This window comes from Macaca nemestrina, chromosome 20, assembly GCF_043159975.1.
Source record: "Macaca nemestrina isolate mMacNem1 chromosome 20, mMacNem.hap1, whole genome shotgun sequence".
In the NCBI taxonomy this organism is placed as follows: domain Eukaryota; kingdom Metazoa; phylum Chordata; class Mammalia; order Primates; family Cercopithecidae; genus Macaca; species Macaca nemestrina.
In genome coordinates, this window is record NC_092144.1 from 10,370,972 (window position 1) to 10,392,843 (window position 21,872).

At 56.3% G+C, this 21,872-nt stretch overlaps 2 protein-coding genes across 5 annotated transcripts in view; one reads left to right on the forward strand and one right to left on the reverse strand.

Moving 5' to 3' along the window:
- LOC105473883 (coactivator associated arginine methyltransferase 1) overlaps nucleotides 1–17,072 on the forward strand; it is a 53,118-nt gene extending 36,046 nt beyond the window's left edge. The window contains exons 3-16 of one of the 2 annotated variants that reach the window (XM_011728086.3): nucleotides 2,301–2,407; nucleotides 3,367–3,471; nucleotides 5,877–5,987; nucleotides 7,194–7,371; nucleotides 9,677–9,767; nucleotides 9,964–10,045; nucleotides 13,972–14,057; nucleotides 14,241–14,330; nucleotides 14,773–14,910; nucleotides 14,996–15,085; nucleotides 15,174–15,286; nucleotides 15,391–15,468; nucleotides 15,716–15,784; nucleotides 15,952–17,072. In XM_011728086.3, the coding sequence (XP_011726388.2) occupies nucleotides 2,301–2,407; nucleotides 3,367–3,471; nucleotides 5,877–5,987; nucleotides 7,194–7,371; nucleotides 9,677–9,767; nucleotides 9,964–10,045; nucleotides 13,972–14,057; nucleotides 14,241–14,330; nucleotides 14,773–14,910; nucleotides 14,996–15,085; nucleotides 15,174–15,286; nucleotides 15,391–15,468; nucleotides 15,716–15,784; nucleotides 15,952–16,094 (1,481 nt within the window). In that variant the 3' untranslated portion in view covers nucleotides 16,095–17,072. The remainder of the gene's footprint in view (nucleotides 1–2,300; nucleotides 2,408–3,366; nucleotides 3,472–5,876; nucleotides 5,988–7,193; nucleotides 7,372–9,676; nucleotides 9,768–9,963; nucleotides 10,046–13,971; nucleotides 14,058–14,240; nucleotides 14,331–14,772; nucleotides 14,911–14,995; nucleotides 15,086–15,173; nucleotides 15,287–15,390; nucleotides 15,469–15,715; nucleotides 15,785–15,951) is intronic. The other variant, XM_071086620.1, reaches the window with a different exon arrangement.
- LOC105473940 (Yip1 domain family member 2) lies at nucleotides 16,527–21,768 on the reverse strand. 3 transcript variants are annotated; one of them, XM_011728212.2, is made up of 10 exons: nucleotides 21,629–21,768; nucleotides 21,498–21,558; nucleotides 20,915–21,075; nucleotides 20,749–20,832; nucleotides 18,956–19,043; nucleotides 18,429–18,545; nucleotides 18,189–18,355; nucleotides 17,851–18,033; nucleotides 17,615–17,750; nucleotides 16,527–17,517 (listed from the first exon to the last, which is right to left on the reverse strand). In XM_011728212.2, the coding sequence occupies exons 2-9, from the start codon at nucleotides 21,526–21,528 to the stop codon at nucleotides 17,634–17,636; spliced, it is 948 nt and encodes a 315-aa protein (XP_011726514.2). In that variant the 5' UTR covers nucleotides 21,529–21,558; nucleotides 21,629–21,768; the 3' UTR covers nucleotides 16,527–17,517; nucleotides 17,615–17,633. The 3 variants fall into 3 exon arrangements, with proteins under 3 accessions (XP_011726514.2, XP_011726600.2, XP_024645526.2); XM_011728298.2 differs by lacking the exon at nucleotides 18,429–18,545; XM_024789758.2 differs by lacking the exon at nucleotides 17,615–17,750.
- Nucleotides 21,769–21,872: the final 104 nt, after the last annotated feature.

The following is a 21,872-nucleotide window of genomic DNA, read 5'->3' on the forward strand; positions in this document are numbered from 1 at the left end:
CGGCTAGTTTTTTGTATTTTTAGTAGAGATGGGGTTTCACCATGTTAGCCAGGATGGTCTCGATCTCCTGACCTTGTGATCCGCCCGTCTCGGCCTCCCAAAGTGCTGGGATTACAGGCTTGAGCCACCGCGCCCGGCCGACATGGAGTCTTTTCATGTTGCCCAGGCTGATCTCAAACTCCTGACCTCAAGTGGTCCACCTGCCTCAGCCTCCCAAAGTGCTGGGATTAGAGGCGTGAGCCACCACACCCAGCCGTTTCCATTCTTTTTTTTTTTTTTTTTTTTTGAGACGGAGTCTTGCTCTGTCGCCGAGACTGGAGTGCAGTGACCGGATCTCGGCTCACTGCAAGCTCCGCCTCCCGGGTTTACGCCATTCTCCTGCCTCAGCCTCCCGAGTAGCTGGGACTACAGGCACCCGCCACCTCGCCCGGCTATTTTTTTGTATTTTTTACTAGAGACGGGGTTTCACCCGGTTAGCCAGGATGGTCTCGATCTCCTGACCTCGTGATCCGCCCGTCTCGGCCTCCCAAAGTGCTGGGATTACAGGCTTGAGCCACCGTGCCCGGCCATCCATTCTTAAGACTTTGTATTTTAATATTTTTTATTTCAGTTCTGTCAGTTTTTAAAAGTTGTGCTAAAATCTACATAACAAAATTTGGTCATTTTAACCCTTTTAAAGTGTGTAGTTTGGTAGCAAGCAGCACATTCACATTGTTTTGCAACTATCACTAACACCCATCTCCAGAACTTGCTCATCCCGAACTGTGTCTTTTACTGTTTTTTGAGATGGAGTCTTGCTCTGTCGCCCAGGCTGGAGTGCAGTGGCATGATCTCAGCTCACTGCAACCACCGTCTCCCAGGTTCAAGCGATTCTCCTGCCTCAGCCCCCCAAGTAGCTGGGATTACAGGCACGTGCCACTGTACCCGGCTAGTTTTTTATATTTTTAGTAGAGATGGGGGGGTTTCACCATGTTGACCAGGCTGGTCTTGAACTCCTGACCTCAGGTAATCCGCCTACCTCGGCCTCCCAAAGTGCTAGGATTACATGCGTGAGCAACCATGCCCTGCCGTGTCTTTTAATTTTTAAAGAGATTGTCTTTTAAATATTGTTTTGTTTTTTACTTGATATAATTTAGTGGCTATCATTCTGTTAATAAATGTAGCTTTTATTTTAGTTTAGTTTAGTTTAGTTTTGAGACAGAGTCTCACTCCGTTGCCGAGGCTGGAGTGCAGTGGCGCGATCTTGGCTCACTGCAACCTCCACCTCCCAGGTTCAAGCGATTCTCCCACCTCAGCCTACTGAGTAGCTGGGTTTACAGGCACCCGCCACCACCCCTGGCTAATTTCTGTATTTTAAGTAGAGACAGGGTTTTACCATGTTGGCCAGGCTGGTCTTGAACTCCTGACGTCAAGTGATCCACTCGCCTCAGCCTCTCAAAGTGCTAGGATTACAGGCATGAGCCACCATGCCTGGCTCATTATTTCTTGCAGAGACAGGGTCTTGCTATATTGCCCCGGGTGGCCTCTTAAACTCCTGGGCTCAAGTAGTCCACCCGCCTCAGCCTCCCAATGTCCTGGGATTACAGTTGAGAACCACTGTGCCCAGCCAAATAGATAGAGCCTGTTCTAAAGGGCCACATACCGTTGCATCTCAGGGAAGGGTAGTGATTGGTGATTCTCTGCCTTGCTTCTCTTTTCTATTTCTTGTTTTTGTTTTTGTTTTTGTTTTTTAACGTGGCAGGGTCTTGTTATGTTACCCAGGCTGGTCTCAAAACCCTGACAACTGATCTGCCCACCTCAGCCTCCCAAAGTGCTGGGATTACAGGCGTGAGCCACTGCACCTGGCCTCTGCTGTGCTTTTCTGTGCCCCTGGGGTTTGTCTAGTCCCCTTTTACTGGACATTGCAGTGTCTGCTGCCCCCACACAGATGCTGCCCTGAGCTTCTGGGTGGATTTGGGCTTATTTGCCAGAGCTTCAACTCCCAGGTCAGTGGGCGTGTGCTTGAGAGAGCTTCACCAAGCTGCCCTTTGGTGAGGAATCCCCAGGCCCACTCCCACCAGACACCAGCCCCACGTGCAGGATACCTGTCCTCTTCTCATGTCAGTCACCAGGGTGCAGGCATGGCTGCCCTTCATCTTTTCTTTAAACTTGGAAAATTGTTTTTCGGGGAAGAGAAATCACCAGCCCTATATGTTCAAGGGAGAAACATCAGGACATGTGGCCATCCAGAACCTTCCCTCCCAGATGGCCATATGCCAGGTTGCTGACCGCCCCCCAGTGACTTGGCTTCCCTGTTCCAGATTTCTGTTCCTTCTACAACATCCTGAAAACCTGCCGGGGCCACACCCTGGAGCGGTCCGTGTTCAGCGAGCGGACGGAGGAGTCTTCCGCTGTGCAGTACTTCCAGGTGGGTTACACTTGCCCTCAGCCAGGCCGCCTCCCCCCGGCAGCCCCCCTGCCACCCGCCCGCAGGAGGCCACGCAGCACAGGGAAGGCCCACCCAAGTTCCCGTCCTGGCTCTGTCCCTTACTGGCCATGTAGCCTTGGGCAGGTTTCCTCCGCTGGCTGGGCCTCAGTTTCCTCATCTGTGAAGCGGAGATGCAGGTGCCTGCCTGAGAGGGTTGCTGGAAGGATCTGAGCACAGGTGGAGCTCAGGGCCACAGGCGTTGTGAATAACGGTAGAGCAGTTGCAATGCCCTGAGCGCTCCCTGCATGCCAGGCCCTGGTCTAAGCGCTGTCACGTGCACAGAAGCACTTGGACCCTCCCAACAACGCTAGGAGGTAAGTGCTATTATTGTCCCCATTTTACAGATGAGAAAACTGAGGCTCAGAGAGGTTAAGTGACTTGCTCCAAGTCACACAGCTATTATGCAACAGAGCCGAGATGGGAAGCCAGGTCTGCCTGATGCCAAAGCCTGTGCCCCTGCCCAGGTGCCACGCTGCCTCCCGATCGCCCGTTGTCTTACAGAGAGACACCACACCTCACCTGCCTGGCGCTCTGAGTTCTAGGGCTCTGTTCGATCCGCTTCTCTTCTCCTTTGGGGCCCTCAAGATGGGGCAGGTGGCCCCCGATGCCAGAAGCCTGCCTGTGGCAAATATTGAGTTCCCCTGGGTGGCTTCCAGGTCCAGGCAGCATCCAGCTGTTGCCGTCGGCTGCAGTGATAGTGGTGGTGTCCTCCTGGGGGCTGCCCTCCGGCCTCCTGCTCCCTCTCCTGGAGCTGCTAGTGGGGCCCAGGCAGAGGGTGCATGGCCTCCTGAGGGAGGTTCGTGCCTAAGATGGCCCCTTCCTCTATCACAGGGCTGGCCAGGGCCTTGACTGCCTCGTGCCACCATGTGCCCCGTGCCATTGGTATGTCTCTGTTCCAGTTTTATGGCTACCTGTCCCAGCAGCAGAACATGATGCAGGACTACGTGCGGACAGGCACCTACCAGCGCGCCATCCTGCAAAACCACACTGACTTCAAGGACAAGGTGAGCGGCCCGTGCACGTGCCCACCTCTCTGCTTCTGCCTTTTTTTTTTTTTTTCTTTGCTCATTGATTTTATCTTCAAAAATCTCAGATTAGAAATGCATTTATCCCAGCTACTGTGGAGGCTGAGGCAGGAGGATCGCTTCAGCCCAGGAGTTTGAGGCTTCAGTAAGCTATGATTGCACCACTGCGCTCCAGCCTGGGCCACAGAGCGAGACTCTTGTCTCTTAAAAAAAAACAAAAAAGAAAAACAAATGCATTTAATATATAAACTCAACACAGCATGTACATTATAGACTTGAGAGGCCTCTATCAGTTCTCTCCGAGACAGCTGCTGCCCCTCAGTATGAGGTCTCTTCTTCCAGATTTTTCCCTATGCAGACATGAGCGTATATTTTACAATTATTTTATTGAGCTGGGCAGAGTAGCTCACACCTGTCTGTGATCCTAGCACTTTGGGAGGCCAAGGCAGGAGGATCATTTGAGCCCGCGAGGTTGAAACTGCAGTGAGCTGTGATTGGGGCACTGCTCTCCAGGCTAAGCCCCAGCATGAGACCCTGCCTCAAGAACAAAATTAATAAATAAGCTTTTTAATATCACCAAATAACGTGCACTCATGATTAAAGAGAGAGAGAGTAGAGCAGAGCGTCTGTATTCAAAAGTAGAAATCGGCCAGGCACGGTGGTTCATGCCTGTAATCCCAGCACTTTGGGAGGCTGAGGCAGATGGATCACTTGAGGTAGAAATGTAATCCCTTCTCATCCCATTTACCAGAGTTTTTAGTGTCTATTTTTTTTTTTGAGATGGAGTCTTGCTCTGTTGCCCAGGCTGGAGTGCAGTGGTATAATTTTGGCTCACTGCAATCTCTGCCTCCCAGGTTCGAGCGATTCTCCTGCCTCAGCCACCTGAGTAGCTGGGACTACAGGCGCCTACCACCATGCCCAGCTAATTTTTGAGTTTTTGGTAGAGACGGGGTTTCACCATGGTGGCCAGGATGGTCTCGATCTCTTGACCTCGTGATCCGCCCACCTCATCCTCCCAAAATGCTTGGATTACAGGCATGAGCCACCGCACCCGGCTTACTCAGTTTTCGTTTTCTCTTTCTGTTTTTTGGGGTTTTTTTGAGACAGATTATCACTCTGTCCCCCAGGCTGTAGTGCAGTGGCACAATCTCAGCTCACTGCAGCCTCCACCTCCTGGGTTCAAGCAGTTCTTGTGCCTCAGCCACCCAAGTAACTGGGATTACAGTCATATGCCACCATGCCTGGCTGATTTTTGTATTTTTAGTTGAGATGGGGTTCTGCCATGTTGCCCAGGCTGGTCTCAAACTTCTGGCCTCAAGCAGTTCGTCCACCTCAGCCTCCCAAAGTGCTGAGATTACGGGCGTGAGCCGCCGCATCCAGCCTGTTTTCTCTTTTGAATCAAATGGGAGCCTGTTTTTTTCCTCCGAGTATTTTGGGGATCTCTCCACGTGGATCTTCCTCATCTAGCATCTGGGTCATGCCCCCCTAGCATCGCTTACCATCCCAGAGGATGGCAGGCCCTGGGCCCCAGGGAGGGGTTGTCCTGACACAGGAGGAGTGTCGGCCCCGGCTGGGTCATCCCGAGCCTCCTCCTGGCCGCTGAGGTCTGGGAAGGGCATCCTCTATTGGTGAAGTCCCTTCCCGCTCCCTGAGGATGGAGATTCATTTTCTGATTCATCTGGAGCTCTGAGCGGTACCCTGAGGCCTTCCCACCTGACACCAGCTTCCCTTACAGGCACTCACCGTGCCCAGAACATTTGTCCTTCAAAAGCTCATGCCTGTCACCACCAGGAATGTCTGCCCTTGGTCTGCTGGTGTGGAAGCAATCCCACAAATCCAGAACAGGTGGTGTGTTCTCCCAGACCCTGGCCTGGACTCTGCCATGAGTGACCATCACAGGGGCCAGTAGCCCTGCGGGGAACCCAGCTGGCCCCGGGGCTTGGGCGGCTCACCTACCCCAGCCAAGACAGGCTGCTTCTCCAGGCACCACGAGTCAGCATGGAACTGGGAGACGCTGCCGCCGACGCCTCGGGCCCTTTCCTCCCTGCTAAAACTGCAGATGCAGGCCCTGGAAAAATGCTCTTCAACTGGCAGTGAGCTTCCAGGGGAGGCCCATGCCTCTCGCCCCAGACGATCCGGAGGCCTGCAGGCCCCGGGTTGGGGCCGAGCGGGAGCTTCCCCAGGGCTTCTCCCAGAGGACTGGCCCATGGCTCATCTTGAGTTCTTGCTTCATTTTGACCAACAGTCCATAAAGGGCAAACACTGAGAGTGAAGACCGACCCAGGTGTTGACGCCTCATAACTTGCACATCCCTTATGATCACTGTCACCTCCCGATCACCATCACCTCCTGTGTCTCGCTCTCACCTCCCACTCCTCCCTTAGATCGTTCTTGACGTTGGCTGTGGCTCCGGGATCCTGTCGTTTTTTGCCGCCCAAGCTGGAGCACGGAAAATCTACGCGGTGGAGGCCAGCACCATGGCCCAGCACGCCGAGGTCAGTGGCCCGCTGGTGCCCACCCAGCCTCATCCTCACCCATGAGTGCCATTCCGGCCCCAGCCTAGAGAAGCCTGGGAACCCCCAGGAGGCTGGGGACGTTACTTCTGTGCTTTGATCTCTTTGTTGTCCCCAAAACAGTCATTGCAGGGAGGGGCTTCAGGGCCTGGGATGATTTCCCCTCATGACCGGCAGTCAGGGGCACAGGTCATTTCCCTGTTTTCTTTTCTTTTTTTTTTTTTTGCACTGAAACCTTCATTCACAAAGTTCAAAATGTAAAAGCTAAAAAAGAGCAAACAGCGTGCTGTCCTCACCGACCCCTGCTCCCACCCCCTAGCCCCAGCACGAGAGAGGAGCTACGGCCAAAAAGTCTGAGCAAAGCTGTTCCGTGGCTGTAGACGTGAGCGTCCTCTCACACCAGCAGAGGCTGCACCTTCCTGTCCCTGCTCTACCTCTCCCATGGATCTGGGGTCACCTGGGTCATGGAGGGGCCATCCTTGCTCTGTCTTGCAGCTGCAGAGCACCCCCATGCCCAGCCGTGCCGCTGTTGCTTTAGCTGCATTGTGTCCGTAGTGACATTCAGACTCCTTCCAGGTCTTCACATGGCCGACGCTGCTGTCCTCTAATCCTACCACTTTGGGAGGCTTAGGCGGGCGGATCATCTGAGGTCAGGAGTTTGAGACCAGCCTGACCAACATGGCGAAACCCCGTCTCTACTAAAAATACAAAGAATTAGCCGGGCATGGCGGTGGGTGCCTGTAGTCCCAGCCACTCGGGAGGCTGAGGTGGGAGAATCGCTAGAATCTGGGAGGCAGAGGTTGCAGTGAGCCGAGATGGCGCCACTACCTCCAGCCTGGACAACAGAGTGAGAATCTGTCTCAATTTTTTTTTTTTTTTTGGTATTTTTAGTAGAGACAGGGTTTTGCCATGTTGGCCAGACTAGTCTCCCAACTTATGAGCTCAAGCAATCTGCCTGCCTCGGCCTCCCAAACTGCTGGGATTGCAGGCGTGAGGCGCCGTGCCTGGCCCACAGTGAGCTCTTAACAGGCTATGGCCAATCGCAGCCACGGTTGGGGCACCAGCGAAGGAGGCAGAGGGGGGCCCGATGGCCATGTGCAGGTGGAGGCTGTCCTTTGAGAGGTGGTCTAGGGAGGGCCCCACGGCAGGAAGACGCAGCGAAGCCCACACGGCGCTGCCTGCCTGCAGGTCTTGGTGAAGAGTAACAACCTGACAGACCGCATCGTGGTCATCCCGGGCAAGGTGGAGGAGGTGTCGCTCCCCGAGCAGGTGGACATCATCATCTCGGAGCCCATGGGCTACATGCTCTTCAACGAGCGCATGCTGGAGAGCTACCTCCACGCCAAGAAGTACCTGAAGCCCAGCGGTGAGCATTGCGGGTACACAGGCCGGGCCCCTCGGTGGAGCTCCTGGCTGCCGCAGAGCCAGGCCGTCAGTGCTTCAGCTCCCTGCTTGCTGTCGGTGGCCCAGGGTTCAGGGAAGCCTGGGCTTTCCCCACACTCCCACCCCAGCCCCACTCCAGCCAGCTGTGGCTTCTGGAGTCCCGGGCCCCAAACATGGCCAGACACCCAGCTGCCCACCCGCCCGCACAGGGTACGGAGGAGCTCCTGGCACCTCTGCCATCCCATGTCCTGCTCCTGCAGGACAGCCTGTGGCTGCGAGTGGGGATTGGGACAGGTTCTGTGATCAGCAGTTCCCCACCAAGCCCTGTTCTCCTCACAGTCCAGGCGTTGGGGGGTCGAGCATGTGTACAAATGCAGGGGTGTGGCTGCGGGTGTACATGTGTGAGGAGGTGAGGTAGCTGTCTGGCAAGCCCATCTGTCACTTCCCATCCATGCCTCTGGGTATGGCCTCTGGTCACTGGGTGACTGTTTCTTTTTTTTGAGACAGAGTTTCGCTTTTGTTGCCCAGGCTGGAGTGCAGTGGTGCACTGCAACCTCCACCTCCCCAGTTCAAGCGATTTTCATGCTTCAGCCTCCTGAGTAGCTGGGATTACAGGCATGTACCACCATGCCCGGCTAAGTTTTGGATTTTTAGGAGAGACGGGGTTTCACCATGTTGGTCAGGCTGGTCACAAACTCCTGACCTCAGGTGATCCGCCTGCCTCAGCCTCCCAAACTGCTGGGATTACAGGTGTGAGCCACTGTGCCTGGCCTACGTGCCTGTTTCTATCTGCCCATCTGTCTTGGGGTCTCTGCAGCCCTGACGCCTGAGGCATGTGTCTGTGGCTCTTCTCATGCTAGGTACATGCGTGTCTGAGTATTTCTGTACAGGCAAGCAGCTGTGTGTGTGTGTGGCAGGGGACAGGTCCCCAGCCAGGGTAGCAGCCGTGGGATGGAGCGTGGGCAGCAGCAGGCTGGTAGGGCCTGTGCAGGCAGGGGCGGGGGAAAGCTTCCATCTGGCCCTCCCTGGATCCAGGCCCTAGGGTCCTGGCTGGCTGTGCTCCTGGAGGTGGGAAGTGGCGTCCCACAGCTATGTCCCATGTCTCCGGTGTGAGTATGGGAGGCAAGGCTGCTCCAGGGGCTGTGGGCCCCTCTCCCCTCCCCTTCTGCCCTGATAGTGGGGGTGGGGGTGGAGACAGCCCCAGCAGAGGGGGCCCCTTCTGACGGGATGTGAGGCCAGACGGGAGTCAGGCTCTGTGGGCAGCTGCATGCACCCCCCACGGCCCAGCAGCCAGCTTGTGGGGACGGGGGAGGCCGAGCCTGTTGGGGGGGTGCTCCAGGGGTTAAAGGCAGTCCTCCCCTCTCCCAGTCACATGCTCCTGGTCAGCAGGAGCCAGAGGTTCCTTCCAGGCTGGCTCACTTCCCATGGTGCCCCCAGGTCCCCCAGGGCAGAAGCCGCAGCATGTGCATCTCCCTCCCCGTTCTAGCAGCTGCAGCCCCGAAGCTCTCGCCTCGGGTACAGCCTGGAGGCGTAAGGAGGAAGCAGAGTCCCACTGATACCTCAGGACCTCCTCCCCCGGCTTGCCAGGCTGGGGGGCCCACATCTGGAGGCCAGGTGCTCCTTTGGGCAGGCAGGGCTGTGGGGCCCTGGCCCTCCCTGCTGCTGGCCCTGACTCATGCGTCTGCCCTTGAGTCACAGAGGGAGGCCCTGCCCTTCCCTCTCAGTCTGTGTGCCCAGACCAGGCAGGCCAAGTGGCCCACCCTGCCGGCTGGGTGCCTGTGCCAGAACCTAGGCAGCCCTGATGGTGTGGATTCAGCTTCCCCCACCGGCTCTTGGCCTCAACTGAGGTCCCCAGTGGTGCTGGGGTAGCCCGGGGCCCACCCTCCCTCTGTCCAGAGCAACTTTGCTTTGCTTTCCCAGCTGCATACGTGCACAGGCGGCAGGGCCTGAGAGGCAGCGCCTGGCCGCATCCTGGGCACTGCCCGCTTCCCTGTGAGGCTCTAGCAGGTCCCTCACAGCTCCCAGGCCTAGTAATGGGACATAAAGATGAGCCACCAGCCTCCCAGTCTCAGGTGGAATCCATAAGCTAGTGCAGGTCAAGTGCCCGTGGTGGTGATGAAACACTCATCAGAATAGGCGCTCGGTGCTGCTGTCACAGGAATGCAGGAACGAATGGATGACAGGCTGGGAGCACCCAGGGTTGGGGGTCTTGATGTCCTTTGATAGCTCTGCCAGGCACTGTGGGATGCGTCACCTGACACCGGCACCCCTCCCTGCCCCACTCCCAGGAAACATGTTTCCTACCATTGGTGACGTCCACCTTGCACCCTTCACGGATGAGCAGCTCTACATGGAGCAGTTCACCAAGGCCAACTTCTGGTGAGTGTGCCCTGGTGTCCCGCCTGGGCCCCACAGCCTGCCTTGTCAGGGACAGCCCAGCTCCCCCGGGGGCCCCCACTCCTCTTTTTCTGAAAGACTTAGGCTAGATGAGGGCTGACTGGGAGAGAAGGCAGGGCTACCCCACCTGCCTCTTCTGCAGCCTTGACTTTGCTGTGGGGCTGGGGCCTGTCCACAGGTACCAGCCATCGTTCCATGGAGTGGACCTGTCGGCCCTCCGAGGCGCCGCGGTGGATGAGTATTTCCGGCAGCCTGTGGTGGTGAGTAGGGCCTCCAGGGCACCGCTGCAGTGATCACTTGCCATTGCTCTGCAGCTATGCAGCCCTCAGGAAGCTACGACCCCTCTCTGAGCCCTCTCCTCTGCCCTGCACAGAGCTCTCTCACAAAGATTTGGGCCAAAAATGTCAATGCATGTAGACACTTAGCATACAGCAAACATGCAATACATGCGGACCATTATTAGATGAGGCTAAGGCAGGAGGGGCATTTAGGCTCAGGAGTTCAAGATCAGCCTGGGCAACACAGAGACACCATCACTAGTTTTAACATTAAAATAGTAAAAATAAAAAAGAACCGTTACTAGATGAATTTATCCTTGGTGAGCTGATGTGATTTATTGATTGATTTTACTTGAGATTTTTGATACATCCATGATTCAGAAATCAAAAGGAAAAAAGAGCCAGGCGCGGTGGCTCACGCCTGTAATCCCAGCACTTTGGGAGGCCGAGGTGGGCAGATCACAAGGTTAGGAGATTGAGACCAACACGGTGAAACCCCGTCTCTACTAAAAATACAAAAAATTAGCCGGACGTGGTGGCGGGGTCCTGTAGTCCCAGCTACTAGGGAGGCTGAGGCAGGAGAATGGCATGAACCCGGGAGGCAGAGGTTGCAGTGAGCCGAGATCACGCCACTGCACTCCAGCCTGGGCGACAGAACGAGACTCCGTCTCAAAAAAAGAAAAAAAAAAAAAGATTTATTTTTTGTAAGTAGCATACAATTGGTTTTTTTTTTTTTTTTTTTTTTTTTTTTTGAGACAGAGTCTCGCTCTGTCGCCCAGGCTGGAGTGCAGTGGCCGGATCTCAGCTCACTGCAAGCTCCGCCTCCCGGGTTCACGCCATTCTCCTGCCTCAGCCTCCCGAGTAGCTGGGACTACAGGCGCCCGCCACCTCGCCCGGCTAGTTTTTTGTATTTTTTTAGTAGAGACGGGGTTTCACCGTGTTAGCCAGGATGGTCTCGATCTCCCGACCTCGTGATCCGCCCGTCTCGGCCTCCCAAAGTGCTGGGATTACAGGCTTGAGCCACCGCGCCCGGCCTACAATTGGGTCTTGAGTTTTTTTTTTTAAACAAGATTGAACATTTTTTGTCTTTTAGAATATTTAGACCATTTACATTTAATAAACTTGTGTGGGTATAAATCTATGATCTTTTATTTTTCTATTAATCTGACCTGTTTCTTTACTTTTTTGCCTTCCTTTAAAAAAATAAGTTCTGGGCCGGGCGCGATGGCTCATGCCTGTAATCCCAACATTTTGGGAGGCCGAGGCAGGTGGATCATGAGGTCAGGAGATCGAGACCATTCTGGCTAACAGGGTGAAACCCCGTCTCTACTAAAAATAACAAAACAAATTAGTCAGGCGTGGTGGGGACGCCTGTAGTCCCAGCTATTTGGGAGGCTGAAGCAGGAGAATGGCGTGAACCCGGGAGGTAGAGCTTGCAGTGAGCCAAGATCGGGCCACTGCACTCCAGCCTGGGTAACAGAGTGAGACTCTGTCTCAAAATAAAAAAAAAAAAGTTCCGTTTATTCTGTTTTCCCCCTGCTTTTGATGTTTTTCATTTGTTTTGGGAAACTCTTGGACAATCTTGGATAATATCTCTTTAAACACTACCTCTGCCCCATTCTCTTTCTCCTTCTGGGATTCCGATTATATGTACAGTGGACCTTTTCACCATATCTCAGATGATTCTTATACTCTTTTCTGTCTTTTCCATCCTTTTTTTTTTTTTTTTTTTTTTTGAGACGGAATCTTGCTCTGTTGCCCAGGCTGGAGTGCTGTGGCATGATCTCAGCTCACTGCAACCTCCACTTCCCGGGCTTAAGCAATTCTCAGCCTCTTGAGTAGCTGGGATTACAGGCACTTGCCACCACTCCCAGCTAATTTTTTGTAATTTTAGTAGAGATGGGGTTTTGCTATGTTGGCCAGGCTGGTCTGAAACTCCTGACCTTAGGTGATCCGCCTGCCTTGGCCTCCCAAAATGCTGGGATTATAGACGTGAGCCACCACACCCAGCCCTGCCCCCCATATTTTTTTTTTTTTTGAGACAGAGTCTAGCTCTTTCACCCAGGCTGGTGCGTGCAGTGGCGCAATCTTGGCTCACTGCAACCTCCGCCTCCAGGGTTCAAGCAATTCTCTCGCTTAAGCCTCATGAGTAGCTGGGACTACAGGCATGCACCACCACACCCGCCTAATTTTTGTAATTTTAGTAGAGATGGGGTTTGGACCATGTTGGCCAGGCTGGTCTTGAATTCCTAACCTCAGGTGATCCACCCACCTCAGCCTCCCAAAGTGCTGGGATCACAGGCATGAGCCACCATGCCCAGTGTGTTCAGTCTTTTGTGATACCACTGGGGAGTGAATGAGTGAAAAAAGCAGGAAATATTTTGGTGGTATTATGAAAATTTTGTATTATTATGAGGGTGCCTTGGAAGGGACCACAGTTTGAGAAGTGGCTGCTTCAGGGTACAGCCCTCAGTACTCTTAATGCAAGCCCAGTGGTTAGCCTCATTACCAATATGCTGCTGAACCACCCGTTAGGTTTTATTGTTGTTTTTTGAAACAGGGTCTCACTCCGTTCCCCAGGCTGGAGTACAGTGGCTCAATCACTTCATGGCTTACTTCAGCCTTGACCTCCCAGATACAAGTGATCCTCCTGCCTCAGCCTCCCAAGTAGCTGGGACTATAGGAGTGTGCCACCATGCCCAGCCAATTTATTTTTTTGTAGACGTGGGGCCTTACTGTGTTACCCAGGCTAGTCTTGAACTCCTGACCTCAGGTGATCCGCCCACCTCGGCCTCCCAAAGTGCTCGGATTATAGGCGTAAGCCACTGCACCTGGCCTTAAGCCTCTTATTAGCAGCTTTCTGCTTGGTGTCTTAGCCTCTGATGCCCTGCCCCACTTGAAGCTCAGGAGTTGGCCAATTTCACAAGTGCACTGAGTGTGCACCACCCACCTCGCCCTCCTGCACTTATTTCCCTTTGCTTTGACATCACGGCCCCTTGAGTCCAAGCTGCCTTGGTAACCTGGAGCTCCCATTTTGCTTTCCCCACCCAGGGAAGCTGCTGAAAGGTCGAGGTGGCCGTTTTCTGCCCTCCCCATGGAGAAAGGCAGAGGCCAGAAAGGGCTCCCTCCAGAAACGGCACTTCCCTCCTTTCCAGGAGCTTGATCCCCAAAGTCCTGGCTGCTCTGGTTGGTCACCAGTGCTTCCAACAACTGGTTTATTCTTTTTTTATATTTTATCCGGTTGACATAGTTCATGGCAGGTGTGTTAGTCAGATATAAACATCGCTGGGAGTGGACAGCAGCAACAGTGTTGTTGATGATGTTTTTAAGAGACAGGGTCTCCCTGTGTTTCCCAGGCTTGATTCAGTCTTGGGCTTAAGCAATCCTCCTGCCTCAGCCTCCTGAGTAGCTGGAGTTACAGGCATGCAATTTCACATCCGCCTAGCACTTAGTTCTTTAACTTGCTTTTTTGGTTAACTTGCTTAATGATTTAGCTTGGAGATCTTTCCCCATCTGTTCATAAAGAGCCTCTTCATTCTCACGTCTGCATGGTCTTTGATGGGTGAGCCATCATTGGTTTAATTAGATGGTTTCCAGTGTGTCGCTACCACGGACAATCTGTAATTATACATGTAAGTTTGTTGATGTATTCATGTATCTGGAGGTTAAATTCCTGTAGTGCCAAATCTTTTATGTGGATAAACACTTGTCATTTTGAGAGCTATCACCTAATTGCCCTTGGTGGCATTGTGCCAGTTCACCCTTCTTGCAGCGTGTCTGAGAAGAGCAAGCTAGTTTTAGCTGCACAGCCTAGAAGCCGTGGCCAGACCTAGGGGGAGGGGCAGGGCTCTCCCCTTCCATGTCGGCCTTGGCACCAGATGCCAGGTCACACCTGTTGTCTCTCCCAGGACACATTTGACATCCGGATCCTGATGGCCAAGTCTGTCAAGTACACGGTGAACTTCTTAGAAGCCAAAGAAGGAGATTTGCACAGGTACCGGCACCCACACTCCATCCTCCCAGGCCTGCCTCAGGCCGAAGGTCAGGGCCACTGACATCCTGCCGTCCCAGGGCAGGTGGTGGGCGGGGGCCCCGGGCCTCTGCACCTGGCACCCCCTCTTCTCTCTTGGCAGCGCCTGTCTGGCTTCCCCAGCAGCCACTGCCCTTTGCCTTCCAGGATAGAAATCCCATTCAAATTCCACATGCTGCATTCAGGGCTGGTCCATGGCCTGGCTTTCTGGTTTGACGTTGCTTTCATCGGCTCCATGTGAGTGCCGCAGAGCAGCCTGTGCTGCCTCCTCCCCACTCCCAGGGCTTCCTGCAGCTGCAACCTGACTGGGAGGGTGGAACGTGGCTCCAGGTTCCACCATCCCTTCCAATGGGAGTGAGAGCCTGTCTCAGAGCAAGAGACTGTTGTGGGTGGGGGGTGTGTGTGTCCTGTGTGTCCTGTGTTCCCAGTGTCTGTCCCTCATGGGCCTGTGTCTGTCTCTTGGCACATGTCAGGGTGAGCAGGGATCTCGTGGCTGCAGGTCCCTCGTGTGTACATGTATGCCTGCTCATGTATGTGTCTGGGAATGCCTGGGGGCCAGCCCGTCCCGGGGGTCCCTGACAGAGGGGGCAGGTGCTTGGGGAGGACTCAAGGCATACAAGGTGGTGGCTCCAGTGATGGCGCTGGCCCAGTCAAGTGTGTGCCTGTCCCTGCTCCACAGAATGACCGTGTGGCTGTCCACAGCCCCGACAGAGCCCCTGACTCACTGGTACCAGGTGCGGTGCCTGTTCCAGTCACCACTGTTCGCCAAGGCAGGGGACACGCTCTCAGGGACATGTCTGCTTATTGCCAACAAGAGGTGTGACTGCTCCCTGGGGCTGGTGGGGGGGGGCAGGGGTCCATCTGCCCAGCCACTCACGCCGCGGCCTGCACCTTCTCCACAGACAGAGCTACGACATCAGTATTGTGGCCCAGGTGGACCAGACCGGCTCTAAGTCCAGTAACCTCCTGGATCTAAAAAACCCCTTCTTCAGGTAGGAGGGGCACCCTACCTGCACGGGGTGGGGGCGCCCCGGCCCTGCAGCCCGCTTGCCCCTGCCCATGGCTCTGTCTCTGCCACAGATACACGGGCACGACACCCTCACCCCCACCCGGCTCCCACTACACATCTCCCTCGGAAAACATGTGGAACACAGGCAGCACCTACAACCTCAGCAGCGGGATGGCCGTGGCAGGTGAGCAGGGCACGCCCCAATGCCCAGCCAACCCGGGAGGCCGCCCTCACTGCAGGCCTGGCCCCTCTGCCTCCAGCCCTGACGTCTCCCCTCTCTGGGCACAGGGATGCCGACCGCCTACGACCTGAGCAGTGTTATTGCCAGTGGCTCCAGCGTGGGCCACAACAACCTGATTCCTTTAGGTGAGTGTCCCCCAGGGCCAGGGTCAGCAGAGAGCCATGCCCAGGACTGCCCAGAGGCCGGGAAGGGCCTGTGGCAACCAGGGTCGGCCTGTGCTTGGTCCTTTCGCCTTTTCCTCTTCCAGGGGGCTCTCGGCCGAGGCCCTCCGTCCTCTCTGCCTCGCTCTGCAGCCTGCTGCTGCGCATGGGCTGGGTGGCTGGGGGCGGTGACGCCGTCTCCCTTCCTTCTTTCCTCCCTCTTGCTGCGCAGCCAACACGGGGATTGTCAATCACACCCACTCCCGGATGGGCTCCATAATGAGCACGGGGATTGTCCAAGGTAATGAGGGTGGCGGGGGCAGGGCCCGTGGGGGCCGAGCTAGCGTGTGAGTCGCCATCCTCTGTCCGGCCGCCCGCCTGCCCTCTTGCCTGCCCTTTCTCTCTGTGACTCTGCCTGGGGGCTGGGTGGGCCAGGGCAGCCCCTCACTGCCATCGCCTGCCCCACAGGGTCCTCCGGCGCCCAGGGCAGCGGTGGTGGCGGCACCAGTGCCCACTATGCAGTCAACAGCCAGTTCACCATGGGCGGCCCTGCCATCTCCATGGCGTCGCCCATGTCCATCCCGACCAACACCATGCACTACGGGAGCTAGGGGCCTGCCCCGCGGACTGACAGCACCAGGAAACCAAATGATGTCCCCGCCCGCCCCCCCGCCGGGCGGCTTTCCCCCTTGTACTGGAGAAGCCCAAACACCCGGTCACAGCCCTCTTTGCTATGGGAACTGGGACACTTTTTTACACGATGTTGCCGCCATCCCCACCCTAACCCCCACCTCCTAGCCCTGAGCGTGTGTCGCTGCCATATTTTACACAAATCATGTCGTGGGAGCCCTCGTCCCCCTCCTGCCCGCTCCACCCTGACCTGGGATTGTCATCTGTTGGAACAGGCGCCATGGGGCCTGCCAGCCCTGCCTGCCAGGTCCCTTAGCACCTGTTCCCCTGCCTGTCTCCAGTGGGAAGGTAGCCTGGCCAGGCGGGGCCTCCCCTTCGACGACCAGGCCTTGGTCACAACGGACGTGACATGCTGCTTTTTTTAATTTTATTTTTTTACGAAAAGAACCAGTGTCAATCCGCAGACCCTCTGTGAAGCCAGGCCGGCCGGGCCGAGCCAGCAGCCCCTCCCCCTAGACTCAAGAGGCGCCGCAGGGAGGGGTGGCCCCGCCGAGGCTTCAGGGGCCCCCTCCCCACCAAAGGGTTCACCTCACACTTGAATGTACAACCCACCCCACTGTCGGGAAGGCCTCCGTCCTCGGCCCCTGCCTCTTGCTGCTGTCCTGTCCCCGAGCCCCTGCAGTCCCCCCAGCTCCCCCCACCCAGAGTTAGAGCAGGTGGCTGCAGGCCTTGGGCCCGGAGGGAAGGCCACTGCCGGCCACTTGGGGCAGACACAGACACCTCAAAGATCTGTCACGGAAGGCGTCCTTTTTCCTTGTAGCTAATGTTAGGCCTGAGTAGCTCCCCTCCATCCTTGTAGACGCTCCAGTCCCTACTACTGTGACGGCATTTCCGTCCCTCCCCTGCCTGGGAAGGGACCTTGCAGGGACCTCTCCCTCCAGAAAAAAAAAAAAGAAAAAGAAAGAAAAAATAAACAAGGAAACGTGTTACAGCACAGGCAGTTTTCTTCTCCTTCTGCTCCCCTGTTTCTGACACCCCCAAACTCAGATGCTGGAGCTCAGGCCCGGACCCAGGCCCGCCATATGTGCACCCAGGCAGGAGCGGGTGCTGTCCAGGCTGGGGCGCCCCCTTGGCTCGCTCTCCTGTTCCAGGGGAGCCATGGGAGGGAAAGCAGGTGGCCCAGGGGGATATGGGGGCCCCAGCCCTGTCCCAAAGCTCCCTGCTCGGCTGCCCCTCTCCTGCCTTTATATAAATTCTCTGAATCACCTTTGCATAGAAAATAAAAGTGTTTGCTTTGTAAGAAAAGTCTGGAAAGTAGCAGAGTCATCTCAAGGCGTCAAGGGAGCCTTCAGTCATCATCTGGGGGGCAGGACAGGCAGAGGGGTTGGTCCACTTAGGTGTTGCCTGAAAGAAAGAATTGTCTGGGAGTGTCCCCAGAACCTCTTACCTTGACTGGGGGTGGGAGGGCAGCCCCCTTAGCCCAGCTGGGAACAGTCCTTACCTGTGGGACCCGGGCCTTTCTAGGAGGGGGCCATGGACTGAGGCAGGGTAGGGGGCAGCGGGATGTTTGAGGGCAGAGATGTGATTTGGGGTGGAGGAGCCACCTTCTCCGGAGGCAGCGACTGGAAGAAGTACAACTGCACAAGACCCCTGGGGTCAGAGGCAGGGCCAGCGCACACCCACCCCCAGCCCCTCAGCCCCACCTGAGGTACACCTGTGGCCACCCCAGACCTGTACCTTACAGCCCACGGCCAGGAGTGCATGGAGCAGCACAACCGCAGACAGCAGCACCATGGCCACCAGCCTAGTGTCCTCACGGACCACAGGCCAGAGGGTGAATACCAGCCCGGTGGCCGACAGGCCCAGGGCCAGTGCCCCAAAAAGCCACTGCAGCCAAGGCACAGGGATGAGCCACAGGACCTGGGAGCAACACGGCGGCAGGTGACCATGCCAGTCCCCACAGCCACCACCCACTCCGCACCAGGCCACCCTCACCACCATGGGAGTGAGGCAGCAGGTGACCATGCCAGTGTCCCCACACAGCCGCCACCCACTCCGCGCCAGGCCACACTCACCACCATGGGGATGAAGACAAAGAGGGAGTAGCCGTAGACGCACACGGTCTCCAGGAAGGTGTAGGGCCCCATGCGCTCCCGGACACCCTTGCGCCACCGCAGAAAACCCCACAGGGCCAGGGGCACCAGCCACGCGTAGCAGTAGATGCTGATGCCTGCCACGGTCACTGGGGGCAAGGTGAGCAGTCACCCCCTGCCCCCCGGGGCCCTGCCAGGCATCGGTCCTGCCCGCCTGCTTACCCTTGTGGAACTGGGGGCTGTAGTGGATGGAGGGGTCTCTCCTCTGGGCCAGCACCAGCGTCAGGTTGCCAGTGACAGCCAAGACGAAGGCCAACGTGGCACAAATCCAGAAGGGGCCTGAGGATGGGGGGCACAGTCAGAGTCCCCCCACCTGTGACCTCCCTGCAGCTCATTTACTCCAGTGGTAATGCCGCCCTGCAGTTCATGCAAGTTCCTGCCATGAAGCTTATGCTGTTTCTGGAACCCTCTTTTCCTAGGTCTCCCCTACCCCTCCCGTTGCCAACAAGGCTCATTCCCTCACCCTGCTCAGGGAGGCCTGCCCTGCTGCACCCTGCAAAACAGCAAGGCCGCTCCTCCTATATGCTCTCTACCCGCCACCCTCTGCAGTCCTTCATGTCTGTCTCCCTGAACAGCAGGTAAGTCACACTCTCTGAGTGACTGATTTGTCCTCAGCTGTACACTGATGTCTGCAACTCAGGCCACATTTGTTGAGTGATCCATCAAGGAACCAAATGTACCTCACTCACCATACAGATCTGGCCGATTCCGCAGATGGTGCCGCACAAAGTTGTGGCCAGGCCGGGGCAGCAGTGAGCCTTTGATCCGGTTCAGGACCTGGGGGCAAGGCCGAGGTCAAGGATGGAGGCCTGCCAGGAGCTTCTCCCTTGTCCTGAGAGGCTCCTTCCCTGCTGACCTCCACCCTCCTGTCTCCATGCCCCACCTGAAAGAACTCAGCCTTTCCCTCTTTTTTTTTCTTTTTTTAGACAGAGTCTCACTCTGTCGGCCAGGCTGGATAGAGTGCAGTGACACGATCTCTGCTCACTGCAACCTCTGCCTCCTGGGCTCAAGCAACTCTCCTGGCTCAGCCACCTGGGTAGCTGGAATTACAGGCGTGTGCCACCACGCCCGACTAATTTTTGTATTTTTAGTAGAGACAGGGTTTTGCCATGTTGACCAGGCTGGTCTCAAACTCCTGACCTCAGGTAATATGCCCACCTCAGCCTCCCAAAGTGCTGGGATTACAGGCGTGAGCCACTGTGCCCAGCCCCAGCCCCCTTTTTCTTTTTGAGATGGAGTGTCACTCTGTCCTCCCAGCTGGAATGCGGTGGCATGATCTTGGCTCACTGCCACCTCCGCCTCCCAGATTCAAGCGATTCTCATGCCTCAGCCTCCTGAGTAGCTGGGACTACAGGCCATGCACCACCATGCCTGGCTAATTTTTGTATTTTTAGTAGAGATGGGGTTTCACCATGTTGGCCAGGCTGGTCTCCAACTCCTGACCTCAAGTGATCCACCACTTCGGCCTCCCAAAGTGCTAGGATTACAGGTGCCCAACCACTGCACCTGGCTAATTTTAGTATTTTTGTTTTGTTTTGTTTTGGTTTGGTTTTTTGAGACAGAGTCTCACTCTGTCGCCCAGGCTGGAGTGCAGTGGCGCCATCTTGGCTCACTGCAAGCTCCGCCTCCCGAGTTCACGCCATTCTCCTGCCTCAGCCTCCCAAGTAGCTGGGACTACAGGCGCCTGCACCCACACCCTAATTTGTTTGTATTTTTAGTAGAGACGGGGTTTCACCGTGTTAGCCAGGATGGTCTCGATCTCTTGACCTCGTGATCTGCCTGCCTTGGCCTTTCAAAGGGCTGGGATTACAGGTATGAGCCACCACGCCCGATCTAATTTTTGTATTTTTATTTTATTTATTTATTTATTTTGAGACACAGTCTCACTCTTTTTGCCCAGGCTGGAGTGCACTGGCGTGATCTCGGCTCACTGCAACCTCTGCCTCGCAGGTTCAAGCGATTCTCCTGCCTCAGCCTCCAGAGTAGCTGAGATTACAGGGCCTCAACACCAAGCCTGGCTGATTTTGTTGTATTTTTAGTAGAGATGGGGTTTCACCATGTTAGCCAGGCTGGTCTTGAACTCCTGAGCTCAGGTGATCTGCCCACCTCGGTCCCCCGAAGTGCTGGAATTACAGGCGGGGAGCTACTGCCCCCAGCCCATCTTTGATCTTCTGCATATGCTGTTCCCTTTGCCTGGAACATACTTCAGCTCCCCTCCCCCATTCCCCAGGAAGCGTTCCTTCTCCTTTAGGTTTCAGCCAATTCCTCACGTCCTCCACGAGGTCTTTCTCTAACCCACGAGATTGTGTGTGTCCCCTGTGTTCCTACAGTCCCGATCCATAACCAGTCCCACCATAACCCTTTGAGAGCACCACAGTTCCTTCACCCGCACTCGCCATCACCAGCACCCTGCCCAGGGAAAGTGTGGCTGAACCCTGAGCATAACTCTGAGCCCCACCTCACCTGCCTCCCCAGGCCTGACCTGTGAGGTGTCCACGTCAAAGAAGCTCTGATAGTAGCTGAAGGTCCAGAATCCGGGCTGCTGCTGCTGCTTCTCCTGCAGGAGCTGCACATTGCGGGCATTCAGCGCCTGCCCCGACAGCGTGGATCAGCTGGGAGCCGCACAGAGGCAGGACACAGGGACTCACCGCGGCCTTGTCACTCTCCTCCTCCACCTCATCCTCGGCTCCATAGCTGCCACCTGAGCCCACGGCCACAGCCACGTGCCCTTGTGGGGTCAGCTGATCACTTCTGCTGGTTGTGGCTGCATCTGGGGTCTCAGCCAGAAGATTAGTGGCCTCCTCGAATTCTGTGGAGCAGGGACATGGGACACACGCACGCTTGAGGGGTGGAAAGAATTCGACTGGGCTCCAGCCAAGTCAATGCTCATCTGGGGGCAGAGGCTCTGCTAAGCCACTGATCTCCCCCAAGGTGGGGGGCCCAACTTTCTCAGTTTGGAGGCATCCGGAGGGCGTCTGTTCCCTTCCTCCTAAAGTGGAACTGCAACTTAGGGTTGGCCCTGGGATGGGGTCAGGGTCTGGAGACATGAGGCTCGGGTTTGAGGTCTGAGTTCAGGGCGGGGGCGGGGTTCGGGTGAGGGATGGGTCTCCCTCCTGGGTCAGGGTTCACAGCCGCCTAGGGTTCGGGGTAGAGAAGTTGGAAGCCGCATGGGGGGTAGGTTCTGGCAAGGGGCGGGAGTAGGAGATCCGGCCTCGTCGGGGCCGCACTCACCGTGGAAGGTCAGCTCGTCAGCCGATGCCATGGTCGTTCAGGGGCGTCTCCGCATCCCTCGCTGAGGACAGAGACCGGTCAGGCACGCTCCCCCCACGCCCCCACGCCGGTCCCTCGGCCCCCAGCCCTACCTGGCGGCCAGCTGCACCCACGGAAGCTTGAACTCGTCGCCCCGTCGCCACAGGTGCGCTCCGCCCTCCTCACCGGAGGCCACCTGGGCCGGCGTGGCTGGGGCTCTCTGCGACTGCGCAGCTGGCCTCCCCGTCAGAATCTACCCGACTCGGACCGGACAGCAACATCCGGCGCCGGTCCTCTTTCTATCCTTTCCCGCTGGGAAGCCACTTCCGGTAAAGTTGGCGCTTGCGCAGAAGCGCC